The sequence below is a fragment of the Salvelinus fontinalis genome, chromosome 26 (assembly GCF_029448725.1).
Source record: "Salvelinus fontinalis isolate EN_2023a chromosome 26, ASM2944872v1, whole genome shotgun sequence".
In the NCBI taxonomy this organism is placed as follows: domain Eukaryota; kingdom Metazoa; phylum Chordata; class Actinopteri; order Salmoniformes; family Salmonidae; genus Salvelinus; species Salvelinus fontinalis.
This window is the reverse complement of record NC_074690.1, coordinates 21389590-21403433: the sequence shown is the minus strand read 5'-3', so window position 1 is coordinate 21403433 and position 13844 is coordinate 21389590. Positions and strand designations below refer to the sequence as shown.

The 13844-nt window shown below is 43.9% G+C and overlaps 1 protein-coding gene across 3 annotated transcripts in view; it reads left to right on the top strand.

The window, feature by feature from the left end:
* Nucleotides 1–452: 452 nt before the first annotated feature.
* The window catches only part of LOC129823909 (retinoic acid receptor RXR-gamma-A-like), a 32019-nt gene continuing 18627 nt past the window's right edge, over nt 453–13844 (top strand). The window contains exons 1-2 of one of the 3 annotated variants that reach the window (XM_055883004.1): nt 453–617; nt 12647–12951. In XM_055883004.1, the coding sequence (XP_055738979.1) occupies nt 518–617; nt 12647–12951 (405 nt within the window). In that variant the 5' untranslated portion in view covers nt 453–517. Of the gene's footprint in view, nt 618–903; nt 1078–10403; nt 10608–12646; nt 12952–13844 lie in introns of those variants that run through there. The other 2 variants (XM_055883005.1, XM_055883003.1) reach the window with 2 other exon arrangements.

Genomic DNA, 13844 nt, shown 5'->3' with positions numbered 1-13844 from the left:
ATTGACTTTTGCTGTGCCCCACAAACATTTGCAGACACATTATCCTAAATTGGCATGCCTCTAATGTACTAGATTTGATTTGTAAATAGATGTTATTATTTGTAAATTAAGCAAGTAAGGTTGTCATTTGGGAGAATCCCACTAGACACATACGTCATTTCAACATGTAGTTTTGATTTAGATTTGTTTGAGTTGTCAACTAACCTGAATTGTGAAGAAGAAAAAAAATCGCCATGTCATTGGATTCAGGTAAAAAGTTGGGTAAAGAAATACGACATTCTCTTATGGTGATGGCTTGTTGCAAATCCAATCAGTTTGTCACATTTATTCAGCATCATGACATTGCTTTTTTTTATGACATGGAACAAATGTTGATTCAACCAGTTTTTGCCCAGTGGGATTCGTGATTTCGCCACCCCCTCCGCTGGGCCCCTCCGTGTGTGGTAGCCCAGTCAGGCAACAGTAAGAAGAGAACTCAGTCAAGGCGGGGACGGCGTTCACAGAGAGATGCTGTTCTATGAACGCTAAACAAGAACATTCATCTTGGAGAGAAAAAACGTACAATAATAATAACGTCCATACAGTTATGGATAACAATGACTCTTATCTACATCTAAGTAAGTATGTTTTTCAGTTTCTCTGTCAAGTCTTGAGACGCGGGCGGTATATCCCGCATAGGCTGCTCTTGCAGTTCTCTGTGTTGTGTTTGTTTAGTTTCCGAATTCTCTCTGCACAGCCGACTTTATACGGACGGCAATAAATCCCGCGTGGCAATGTTATCTATGTAGTTAACACTTGTCCCGCACCTAATGTGTATTGATTGACAAGGAGGCAGTGCCAATGCTCAAGTCAGCTGATAGTGATTCTGCTCCTCAGTCAGGGTCAGGGGTTGGCACTTTAATTGCGCTTATGTAATTTATGGCCTTTCTTACGCGCCTCTTGTTAAACTGTTCGCTGCCTTGTTCTTATTTATGGGTCTGGCTTGGCAGAGAAGCGCTTATCCATCCGACAGCCATACATTCACTCACCTCACCGCTGTTCTCGAGGAAAGTTCGTCAAGCTGACCACATTGAGAGGGTAGGCCGATATGATTTTTTTTTTCACTGCAAGCTCTACTTCTCTTTAGTAGGCTATTCTTAATTGGCTGAAATTGTTCTGTAATTGAATCATCATATTTTTTTTCAATCAAAGAACGACAATGAGGCCACAACACAAACCACGAATAAGCAGTCCTGTGGACACAAAGACTTCTTCTTTCTTTGTATTGGAAATGCATATTGTGTTCTATTCTATTCTATTGTATTTCAGCCTAGGCGACTGTATCATTTCCCTGTTCATATTTTGATTTTAGTGTTAAAGTATTGATCATTACACTCTATAACACCAACTATTGTCAATAATTAATTAATTTAAAAAACAGACAAAGTGTGACAGCAATTATGTCACTGAATCAGTTTTGGGGATTATTACCAGAACAAGCATGAAGCCATGCATGCAGTAAATTATACTGCTATAGAAAGGATTCTGAAGGACTCAAATCCATTATTTCCTCAGCATTTTATGTTTGTGTAATCACATGCTCATATTGCTACAGAGGACATTATCCCACATTGGACCAGGAATCTGAGACATCTTGATCTATTTTTACTTCTCTCTCTCTCTCTATCTCTCTCTCTTTCTTTTTTTTTTCTCTTTCACTCTCTTCTCTATCTACTCTCTCTCTCGCTCTTTCACTCTATTTTTCTCTTCCACTCTCTTCTCTCTCTCTCACACTCTTTCTGTCTCTCTCCAGGGTTTAGTTATGTGAACAAATGAGTGTGGGACAAGTTCATCTGTATGGGTTCGTCACCTCCGCAGCGGTGGACTTTGTTTTATTTGAACATTGGCATGGTCTGACTTCTGCTATGATCCCACTGGGCACAAACTGGTTGGGTCAATGTTACTTCTACGTCAGAAAAAAACCCCATATGTGATGACATTGAATCAATGTGGAAAAATGATTTGATTTGCAAAAAGTCATCAAAGTAAAGGAATTTTGAGAATTTAGACATTTTTTTGACACAAATTTGAACCTAAATCACATGACATGGTTGAAATTATTGTTGATTTCACATTGAATTCACATTAGTTCACAATTCAATCAAATATAATTCACTAGTAACACATACTGTAATGCACCAATGCAATGGCAGAACACGTTAGTGGAGTAGGAACCAGCCATATGGCGCTACGGTCACGGCTGTGAGTGCCATGATCTCTTCCTGCAGCAAGCAGTCAAAGAGAGTGAGAAGTGGCCAAGTCATTCAGGTTTTCACTGCCAATGGTGATTAGGAAGGCTGACATGGGATCAGTCCTTGTTGACTATGGTCAGTGCCATTCGGAATCCTTGGGACGTCCCTACTCTAAATCCTAACCCTAAACCCTACCTTTGACTAACCCTAACCATTTTAAATGTCAACTTCAATTGGGTAGGGATGTCCCAAGGATCCCAGATAGCACGGACCCTTGACAACACAAGCCTACTAACACTCTCGTCCACTGACTGAGCCTCTCACATATGCATATTTTTTGAAACTGCACTGTTGGTTAGGGGCTCGTAAGTAAGCAGTTCACTGTAAGGTCTACCTGTTGTATTCGGCGCATGTGACTAATAAAATTTGATTTGATGCGAGAGAACGGTTTGAGGCTATACGATTACTGACCAACTGCCTTCATTAGCACCATTCATGCATTTCAAAGGGTTTGATGGTGTATTTAAACTAATGTCCATGTTATCTCATGCCAGGCTATGTGAGGATAACTTCACTATATTTAAGCAATAAGGCCTGAGGAGGTCTCTTATTGCTATTATAAACTGGTTACCAACGTAATTAGAGCAGTAAAAATAAATGTTTTGTCATACCCGTGGTATACGGTCAGATATACCACAGCTGTCAGCCAATCAGCATTCAGGGCTCGAACCACCGGGTTTATAATTAAGCAATAAGTCACGAGGCGGTGTGGTATATGGCCAATATACCTTGGCTAAGGGCTGTTCTTATGCACGAGGCAACACGGAGTGCCTGGATACAGCCCTTAGCCGTGGTATATTGGCCATATACCACAAACCCCCAAGATGCCTTATTGCTATTATAAACTGGTTACCAACGTAATTAGAGCAGTAAAAATAAACGTTTTGTCATACCCGTGGTATACGGTCTGATATACCACGGCTGTCAGCCAATCAGCATTTAGGGCTCGAACCATCCAGTTTATAATATACTGTAAGCTACTTTATTTTCTCTCGGCCAAAATAGAACAATTCTGTCAGTGTTGGAACAGCAGGACTAGAAGACAATGACCCATTTCAGCGGAGGCTTTTTGGAAATGAAAAGCGAGAGTTAATCTGGTATTTTTATATATGGTACCATGCTGTGTTTTAGTTTGTCTGTAGACAGGGTAAGTCAACACGAGCAGCATCCTGGGTCTACAGCCTCTCCACTGGTGTCAGCCAAAGATCAATGAACTTCAGTACACTATTTGGCCTACTTTCAGTTCAGGCTACATACTGTAGTTTGACATACTTGTTTTCCCCTGTCTGCAAGCCATCAGGTAAATCAGCAATTCTAAACCTGCTAATGAACATGTCTCTTCATATGTTATTATACCATTGACATAATTCTCAGCGCTGACCATATTTGTTCATGAAAAGGTTGTTACATAAATGTCTGTTTAAAAATAACAGTAAAATGCTGTTGTATTATGACGACATTTAGACACAGGTTTGGGAAGAGATGTTGCTGTATTATATTCATCAACAGTAGAACAAGAAGAGGATGTCAAAAAAGACTCCTCAAATACCCCAAAAGGTCCCCCTAGTTATAGTTTGTTCATTATTCATTAACACTTGCATTCTTCCTTCCTATGCACTCCCTCTTAATTGCCCCCATACTGTATAGAACTGGGATGGCAGTCTGATTTAACTACCAGTGTTCTCTGTAGTACTCATTATAATCACTATCAGTGTTGAGACTTCCTGATATCACTGAATAAATCACCATCAATTCATATGGAGCTTCACACCATAGACAGGCAGACAGACAGGCAGACGGGAAAGCTGATGGACAGGCAGACAGACATGTAGATGGATCGATAGACCGACTGATATGAAAGACAGATAGACTAAGTCAAGGTTGTCTGTCTGGGGTGAAGCCACATACACTAATGTTGATTTATTCAGTGCTATAGCATGTAGTGTCACTCTCTCTTTTTCTATCTCTCTTTCTCTCTTTTTCTATCTCTTTTTCTATCTCTTTTTCTTTCTTTTTCTTTCTTTTTTTTCTCTCTCTCTCTCTCTCTCTCTCTCTCTCTCTCTCTCTCTCTCTCTCTCCTCTCTCTCTCTCTCTCTCTCTCTCTCTCTCTCTCTCTCTCTCTCTCTCTCTCTCTCTCTCTCTCTCTCTCTCTCTCTCTCTCTCTCTCTCTCTCTCTCTCTCTCTCTCTCTCTCTCTCTCTCTCTCTCTCTCTCTCTCTCTCTCTCTCTCTCTCTCTCTCTCTCTCTCTCTCTCTCTCTCTCTCTCTCTCTCTCTCTCTCTCTCCACACAGTGGGATCCGATGGCCCAACATGGGCCTCATGTTTCATTAACAATTATTTGATGATGTCCCTTAATAGGTAGTACAAGGCCTGTGTTGTGTTGGGTCCTGGGCACTGAGAGGCCCTCTATGTGCTGCTGTGTTTGTAAAGGGGTTAGGAGATAAAGAGAGGGAAGAGAGTGGGGAGATCAAGTGGCACCTTCAGTCTCTCTCCCTCTCTCTCTCTCTCCCTCCCTCCCTCGATCTTACTTGGCATTCAACAAGACACCTGTTTCTTAACAGCTATTAGTATGTAGCTTGGTACTCGTCAAATACGTGAGTGTGTGTGTTTGTGTGCGCATGTGTGTGATCATTCTGTGGTTGTGTGTGTTGTGTACATGTCTGTGTATTTGTCTGTCTCTCTGTCCTACTAATTGGATTACTCAGGACCTTCTATGTAGTTGTAGCTTCAGTCCGCCCACAGTCGTCTCCGCTCAACTCCTTTAATGTGATGTACATCGTGGAGTTGGGAGTAACTCGGCTATGTCCAGACCTGATCCAACATATAGGATTAATCTCAGGTCCCTGTCTGTCTTCTCATCATACCCTTATTGCTGCCATGCTCTCCACTTTCAACCGCGCTTGTTGCCGTGGGCTACTCTTTTGTACCCGACTCATTGTGCTTTGATGCTATAACCAATATCCTCTATACACCGCTCTGTTCTTCATTCTGTAATTTTATTGTCATTTGTTCTGATTGTCTGTCTCTCTTTGTATGGAGGAAACTCAGAAATAGCAGAGACAGAAATGGTGTCAACATACAGGGCTGGCAGGCCCGGCCATTAGATAACATTTAGTCAGGGCCAGGCGCGGTGCTCTGATGTGTATCCCGGCAGGCTTGTGATTGTGAATCAGCTCCCTTATCTAATTGGTAATTTTTCTGCCCCAGTTGAAGTGGGCCCAGTCTGGGTAGGCAACGCTACTGCTTCAGTAGAATAGGAGAGCAGTGCAGCTCCACAGTTAGAGGGGCTCGTGGTTGGCTTTACACTTTATGGAAACTTCAGAACTTTGTAGTTAATAGAATAGCCTATAGAGTGTCTACATAAATAGTGATTCTATTTCTATGCCATACAGTAACATACTGCTTGTACATAACGTCTCAATGTTGAGATGTTTATCAGCTTTTTGGGAATTTGTTTTTGTTGTGTGAGTTCAATTGTGGTCAGAGATAGTGGCCAGTTTCTTAGAGATGGAGATCAGTGAAGGCACAGTATTGAAAAGCTTCTAGCCTTGGAGAAGCTCCAGTTGTTTTCTGTACAGCAGCACCATGTCCTGGGTTCCTCCCCTGCCCAAAAGCTCTATAGAGCTGCTTCAATATACCATCTCCTCCAGGGGGATAATCCCCTTTAATCCCCCCCCCCCCCCCCACAAGCACACATACACACACACACACGTGCACACTCCCTCTCCAAACTCAACAGACGGTGAGCCCCTCCCCTGCTACCCCCTGGCCACATGGCATATGACTGCCCCCCCCCCACCTCTGGTAATCAGGACATGAAATAGACACCAGGATGGAAATGTTAACCTCAGAGAGAGCGAGAGAATGAGAGAGCGAGAGAGACAGAGAGAGAGAGCGAGATCAGGGTTTCTATATACAGTGGGAACCCACTCAGAATGTGGTTGACTTTATTCATTGTATATGATGTTACACAATGCTTAGAAAACAGACTCATGAAGATGCATGCATGTTACCACATGCATTTGTAATGGTCTTATGTCACTGTCACATGTCCAAGGCTATTTGTGTGAATACATAAACAGTTGTATGTAGCATGTATTGTCTTTTATCATGATGTTATAATGACAGTGTTGCTGAAAAGCCAAAACAGTTATAAAAATCACAAATTTAGATTGATATAACAGATGTAACAGGGTTGACATGTCTAAATGTAACAGGGTTGACATGTCTAAATGTAACAGGGTTGACATGTCTAAATGTAACAGGGTTGACATGTCTAAATGTAACAGGGTTGACATGTCTAAATGTAACAGGGTTGACATGTCTAAATGTAACAGGGTTGACATGTCTAAATGTAACAGGGTTGACATGTCTTGAGGGTTGACAGGGTTGAATTATTAAAAATTCAAACCACAATGTACTGTAAGTAGTATGATAACAGTCAAATGGTGCAGTTTGGTGTGTAGCTATAGGAGAGAGGTACTTTGTCTTGGTTACAGTACATTATGAATCATATGAGACACAATATATACACTGAGTGTACAAAACATTAATAACCCCCGCTCTTTCCTTGACAGACTGACCAGGTGAATCCAGGTGAAAGCTATGATCCCTTATTAATGTCAATTGTTAAATCCACTTCAATCAGTGTAGATGAAGGGGAGGAGACAGGTTAAAGAATTATTTTTAAGCCTTGAGACAATTGAGACATGGATTGTTTATGTGTGCCATTCAGAGGGTGAATGGGCAAGACAAAACATGTAAGTTCCTTTGAACGGGGTATGGTAGTAGATGCCAGGCACACCGGGCACACCGTTTCCCATCCCTATCAAGAATGGTCCACCACCCAAAGAACTTCCAGCCAACTCAATATTTGGAAGGTGTTCCTAATGTATGGTATACTCAGTGTATAAAATGGTGTGTATAGACAGTATGGACAGTATATGAATAGAAAAAGTGTGAACAGCAGTAATATAGGATGAGCCATGACTAGAATACAGTATGTACATATAAGGTGGGTAAAACAGTATGTAAACATTATTAAAGTGACCAGTGTTCAATGACTCTCTGTACCTAGTGCGGCAGTCTCTAAAGTGCAGAGTAGAGTACCGAGTGGTAGCCGGCTAGTAACAGTGATTGAGGTTCAGGGCAGGGTACTGGGTGGAGGCCGGCTAGTGATGACTGTTTAACAGTCTGATGGCCTGGAGATAAAAGCTGTTCATCAGACTGCCCAGCTTTGATGCACCTGTACTCTCCGCCTTCTGGATGGTAGCGGGGTGAACAGGCAGTGGCTCGGGTGTTGTTCCTTGATTACCTTTTTGGCCTTCCTGTGACATCGGATGCTGTAGTAGTCCTGAAGGGCAGGTAGTTTGCCCCCGGTGATGCGTTGTGCAGACCACACCACCCTCTGGAGAGCCTTGCGGTTGTGGGCGGTGCAGTTGCCGTACCAGGTGGTGATGCAGCCCGTCATGCAACTGCACCGCATGCAACCTCAGGGCTCTTCAGAGGGTGGTGCGGTCAGCCTTACACATCACCGGGGTCACCGTGCCTTCCTGTGACACCGGGTGCTGTAGATGTCCTGGATGGCACGGTGACCCCGGTGATGTGTCAGGCTGACCGCACCACCCTATAGTGAGCCCTGCGGTTGCACGCGGTGCAGTTGCCGTATCAGGCAGTGATACAGCCCAACATAATGCTTTTGATGGTGCATCTGTGAACTTGAGGCTTTTATCACTCTCTACTGCGGCCCTGTCGATGTGAATGGGGCATGTCTCTCTGCTGTCTCCTGAAGTCCACGATCAGCTCCTTCGTTTTGTTGATGTTGAGAGGGAGGTTATTTTCTTGGCACCACTCCGCCAGGGCTCTCACCGCCTCCCTGTAGGCTGTCTCGTCGTTGTTGGTAATCAGGTCTACCACTGCTATGTCGTCAGCAAGCTTGATGATTGAGTTGGAGACATGCGTGGCAACACAGTCATGGATGAACAGGGAGTATAGGAGGAGGCTGAGCACACACCCTTGTGGGGCCCCTGTGTTGAGGATCAGCGTGGCAGAGGTGTTGTTGCCTACCTTCACCAACTGGGGTCAGCCCCTCAGGAAGTCTAGGACTCAGTTGCACAGGGCGGGGTTCAGACCCAGGACCCTGAGCTTAGTGGAGGGCACTATGGTGTTAAAGGCTGAGCTGTAGTCAATGACCAGCATTCTTACATAGGTATTTATCTTGTCCAGGTGGGATAGGGCAGTGGATCTGTTGGGACTGAATACAACCTGTAGTGGGTCTAGGGTGTCAGGTAAGATGGAGGTGATATGGTCCTTAACTAGCCTCTCATAGCACTTCATGATGATACAGGAACAATGGTGGACATCTTGAAGCAAGTGGGGACAGCAGACTGGGACAGTGAGAGATTGAATATGTCCCCAAACACTCCAGCCAGCTGGTCTGCACATGCTCTGAGGACGCAGCTTGGGATGCCGTCTGGGCCGGCAGCCTTGCGAGGGTTAACACTCTTAAATACCTTACTCACGTCGGCCATGGAGAACTAGAGCACAAAGTCATCGTGAGCGGAGGGGGCCCACGGTGGCGGCTCGATGTTGTTTTCCTCAAAGTGGGCGAAGATGGTTTAGCTTGTCCGGGAGCGAGGCGTTGGTGTCCGCGACGTGGCTGGCTTTCCCTTTATAATCCATGATTGTCTGGAGTCACTGAGACATAAGTCTCGTGTCTGAGCCGTTGAATTGCGACTCCACTTTGTCCCTGTACTGGCGTTTTGCCTCTTTGATTCCCTTACGGAGGTCATAGCTGGATGTGGTTAAATGTGGTGTTCGCGCTTTCCAGTTTTGTGTGAATACTGCCATCTATCCACGGTTTCTGGAATGGATAAATTGTAATCATCTCGGTAGGAACAACATCCTGTATGCACTTCCTGATGAACCCAGTCACTGAGTCAGTGTATACGTCGACCCGGAAAATTTCCCAGTCCGCATGATCAAAACAATTCTGAAGCATAGATTCAGATTGGTCAGACCAACGTTGAACAATTATCTTGGATATAGATGTCTTCTGCCATAGGAATTGATACAGTGTGATTTCCTGATAAGTGAACAAGGAAAAAGTGCATATCTGGTTTAGTGCATGAATCCATTCATCAGTGGTCCCAAGCCATTACGAATACAGTATATCAGCAGTTGACTCTATATTACCATTAGTAACCGTTAGCAAAGTTACTGTATCCTCCCATGTAATACTGAATTGTTTTACCAATGAATGTGAAGCTTTGAGTTGGACTGAATGGACTCTCTATATCACTTCACTCTCCTCTCATACTTAAGCCATACAAGTTAATGATGTCTGCTCAACGCATCTTCTGTAATTTCAACAGGAAAAAGGGACATGTCTGCAAGAGAGAAGGGACATCTTTAATTAAAAAGTAATCCAATCCCCCACTGGGTATTTGAGAGAGCCCATAGAATTTTCTCCTTTTCTAGGCCAAATCCCTTTAGATACATGGAACAGGGACAGAGACTGCGCAGAGACACCCCCCCCCCCCCCCCCCCCCCCCACACACAGTAAATAACCAGGTTGGAGATGCTTACAGAGGCTAAGAGGATTATACGGTCCCTGATTGATCAGACATCCTCTTCATTTAGACAGGAATGAGTGGGCACTGTCTCCACACACCAGGCCAGGGCTTTTCTATGATCAGTTTTGGCTCTCAGATCATAATGAATACGACAGGGGAGTCCAGACCAGGCCAAAAGGCTACAGGCCTGCTTTTTACATGATTAAGCTAAGGCGCTCACTGATCATATTTTTTTATTATGATGATGGTATCTCTATAAAAGTCAGAGAAAAAAATCATTAAACTCTTCTAAACCACTTAACCCAGATGATGTTTGTATGGTGACATACTCAAGTACATTCATATGTGTACGCGTGTTGCTCAAATATGCCTATTAATGTGTGTTTGTACGTGTGTGGGGCTCTTTGCTGTTGGAATTTGACATTTAGCAGGCATTAATATCACAGGAGGAGCTGTGCCGAGAGAGAGAGAGAGAGAGAGAGAGAGAGAGAGAGTGTGTGTGTGCCACTCTACAGCTGCTTGTAACACACACACACATGATCGGGGGCTGCCAGCTCGCCGCCTGCGTTGGAAGGGTCAAGCCCCCTGCAGATCCTCCGAGGTATCGCCTGCAGACATGAGAATCATAGCAGGTGTCGGAGATTCCGGAGGAAAAGAGGAAAGCGACTTAATAGACATTAGCCAATCAGAGTTAGATATGTATGTAAACTACCAGCCCCTGATGCTCCTTCCTGACTTTGACAGTGAGTAACATAGATATTGTGGGAGCAATATGGCCACTTTGACCATACATATAGTCCAGAGTAATATACGTTGACTTGGTAGGCACTGACTGTATGCTAGGTACAATAGCTAATACATGAATTAACTGAAGTATGTGGGCATGTATTTGTTGGCATAGAAAGATTGACCTGATATATCACTCACTGTGATCTTTGCTGAACATGAAGTGCTGGGTTCTGTCTTCAACAAAAATGGTAAGCTGTGTGTTGGTGTCTTTGGACCTTTGTGACACAAGTAGGCAGTTGGTGAAAGTGTGTGTGTGTGATCAGAAGTACACACACACACGCACACATTTATTTTCTAGATTCTGTTCAACCTGTCTAAATATACATTGGGGTTTCCTGCGTCTGGTTTGGCAGAGAAACTGCTAAAGCTACAGCTGTTACTACACAATATGAGGAAGTGCCTTTGTCCTCCTTTAGCTTGTTTTAGACTTGCTACTTTTATAGATAGAACCTTTTTATACTTGTGTGAGCATTATGTTTATTGTACTGTGTGGATTATGGTGTGAAGCATGTGTGGCTATGATCGTGTGTGTGTGTGTGTGTGTGAGAGAGAGACTTTCTGTGTGCATGAATATCAAGTAGTCATTTAACACTGCCACACAAAACGTCCCAACCCCACTAACACATGCTAGTATCAGTGACCACTGTAGACTGGCGTCCGAGCGCTGCTGGTCTGGATGACCTATCAGACTCTGTCCTGTGTAACGTGAGAGAGATCCCTGTACCCAGGACTGACTACGGCGACCCTGAAACCATGCCCCATGCAAATGCCACCCCCCATTAACCCTGTGACACACAGCTCTGCCCAACAGCCCAACCTTAAATTGTTGGGGCCTGAAATGTCAACCTGTCATTCTATATTCCAGCTAGAAAGAAAACCCTGGCCGTGCTACAATCTACATACATGTAAATAGATTTGATAGTTGATAAAGCCCTCTCTTGTTCCATTATGTTTCTGTTGGAATGGTGTTGTTGGTATGATTTTTTGATGACGCAGGTTTATAATGGGAGTTTTAGTCGGTTTGTTTTGGTAGGGAAATAACCTATCACCTTCTGTTGTTCGTTCGTTTTGTTCTCATACAATCATGGCAATTTCATATCAACCCAACTTGCTATACAAAATAAAAACAATCTTTGTGCAGCATTAAAGTCTCACTTTCCTTATGTAGGCTAATGTTTGTCGTCGTTATGTAGGCTAATGTTTGCCGTCGTTATTTTGGCTAAAAGCTCTATGATGTTGCCCTATCATCCCTCTAGCGTCCCTGTAACATCCCCCTGACATTTCCTCATGTTGATGCATAATGTGAATATGACCTTATAAAGCTCCTATGAATGATCAGATCAGTGTAGCCTGTCTCTGCACTGACCTTTTGGGCTATTCTGGTGATATATGGAAGTCCCTTATGCAGGTTTTCCCCATGCACTGACCCCCAAGCGACCAGCTACATCAGGTCCATCACAGTGCATTACCAGCTGGAATATGATGAGGTTAAATGGAGTGATGGACATTTTGGACCCCTGGCTGTCTACTCAAGCACCTCGTTTTGCTGTGAAAAGGGGCTGATGTGGGTCTAGTTCAGTCTAGTTGTTATTCTCTGGTCTGATTGGTCATCACACCGTCTGTGAACCAGAACCAAGGCCTTTTGCTGTAGTCATGAACAATATATTTTCATATGGAATAGACTAGAATAGGTTAGAGTGTTGGTTCTACACTGTATATTTCTACCTGCAACATCTGAACGTTTCACTCTATTGATCCCTATGAAAATGGTTATCCTCTTTGAGGACAATATAGTTTATATAGATGACGGTCGTATTCATTAGGCACCAACTCTTGCTACAACTGTTTTCAGTTGTAACAAGTTTTTCTACGTTGTGCTCTAATGAATAAAACCCTGCTGTGTTCCATTCTGTCCTGTTCTTTTATTGATTGCCGTGTCTCCTAACTCCTTCATTCTCATCTCTGATTGGCTGTTTTTTTGCTCTGATTACAGGTTCTTCTGTGCAGGTATCGCACCTGAGCTCCACCCCGTCTCAGTCCCTCAGCACCATGGTGGGACCCCCTCACCACCACCCCTATCATCACCACCATCATCATCATCACCACCACCCCTCTGTCATCAGTGCCTCTGTCAACCCCGGGCAGCCCCTCCCGTCTCCCATGAGCACCCTGGGCTCGCCGTTCAACGAGCAGGGCGGCTCGCCGTACTCCGTCATCACCTCGTCCTCTCTGGGCTCCCCAGGTGTCTCCATTCCCCCTACTCCCACCATGGGCTTCAGCACACTCTCCAGCCCACAGGTAAGGGTCAATGTATTCACACGCATAATAATTTGTTGCTTATATTTGTCCTGTTTTTGAATTGGAAATGTATTTTTTTCATATTTCAGTTTACAATTGGCTCATTCATCCCCCTCCTCTCCCCTGTAACTATTCCCCAGGTCGTTGCTGCAAATGAGAACGTGTTCTCAGTCAACTTACCTGGTAAAATAATGGTAAAATAAAATAAATATCCCAACTCCCCCTGAGACAGGGGCCATGGCCAGGGCTCATCCATTATTGACAACGACCCTGGAGCAATTAGGGTTAAGTTCCTTTCTCAAGGACACATCAACAGATTTTTCTTCACCTAGTTGGGGAATAGAACCAGTGACCTTACGGTTACTGGCCCAACACTCTTAACTTCTAGGCTCCCTGCCTCCTGGACAATTATTTATGCTCACGCCTATACACACACACTTGTTAAACGCGAACACACAAAAAATATGAGAGGCCTTACAGCAGGTGAGCCGACCCACCAAACTAACTTTGAAACTACTGCATTGGATACATTGTCACTTATATGAGTCTCTCAATGCCATAGCCTTGCATGCCAAGCTTCAAACCCATGCCAATTGAAGGAGACTACTCTACACCCAGCTGACTAGCCTTTCCTGGCCTGTTATATTTCTAACTGTTTCTCTGTCAGAGCTGATACTACAGCAGTCTCAGACTCCTTAGTGGTCACCAACCCTTTCTGAGGCAAGATCACATTCTGAGTCAAGATCACATTCTGAGTCAAGATGCAGGTTGAGATCGACTGCTCAGAATTTTTGTTTACAGGACTTGAAAAACGGAAGCCAATGCAACGTTAACCTATTAAAAACAGTACTGTAGCAATGAGGTTTGTGCAGTAAGCTATAGACCCAATACAT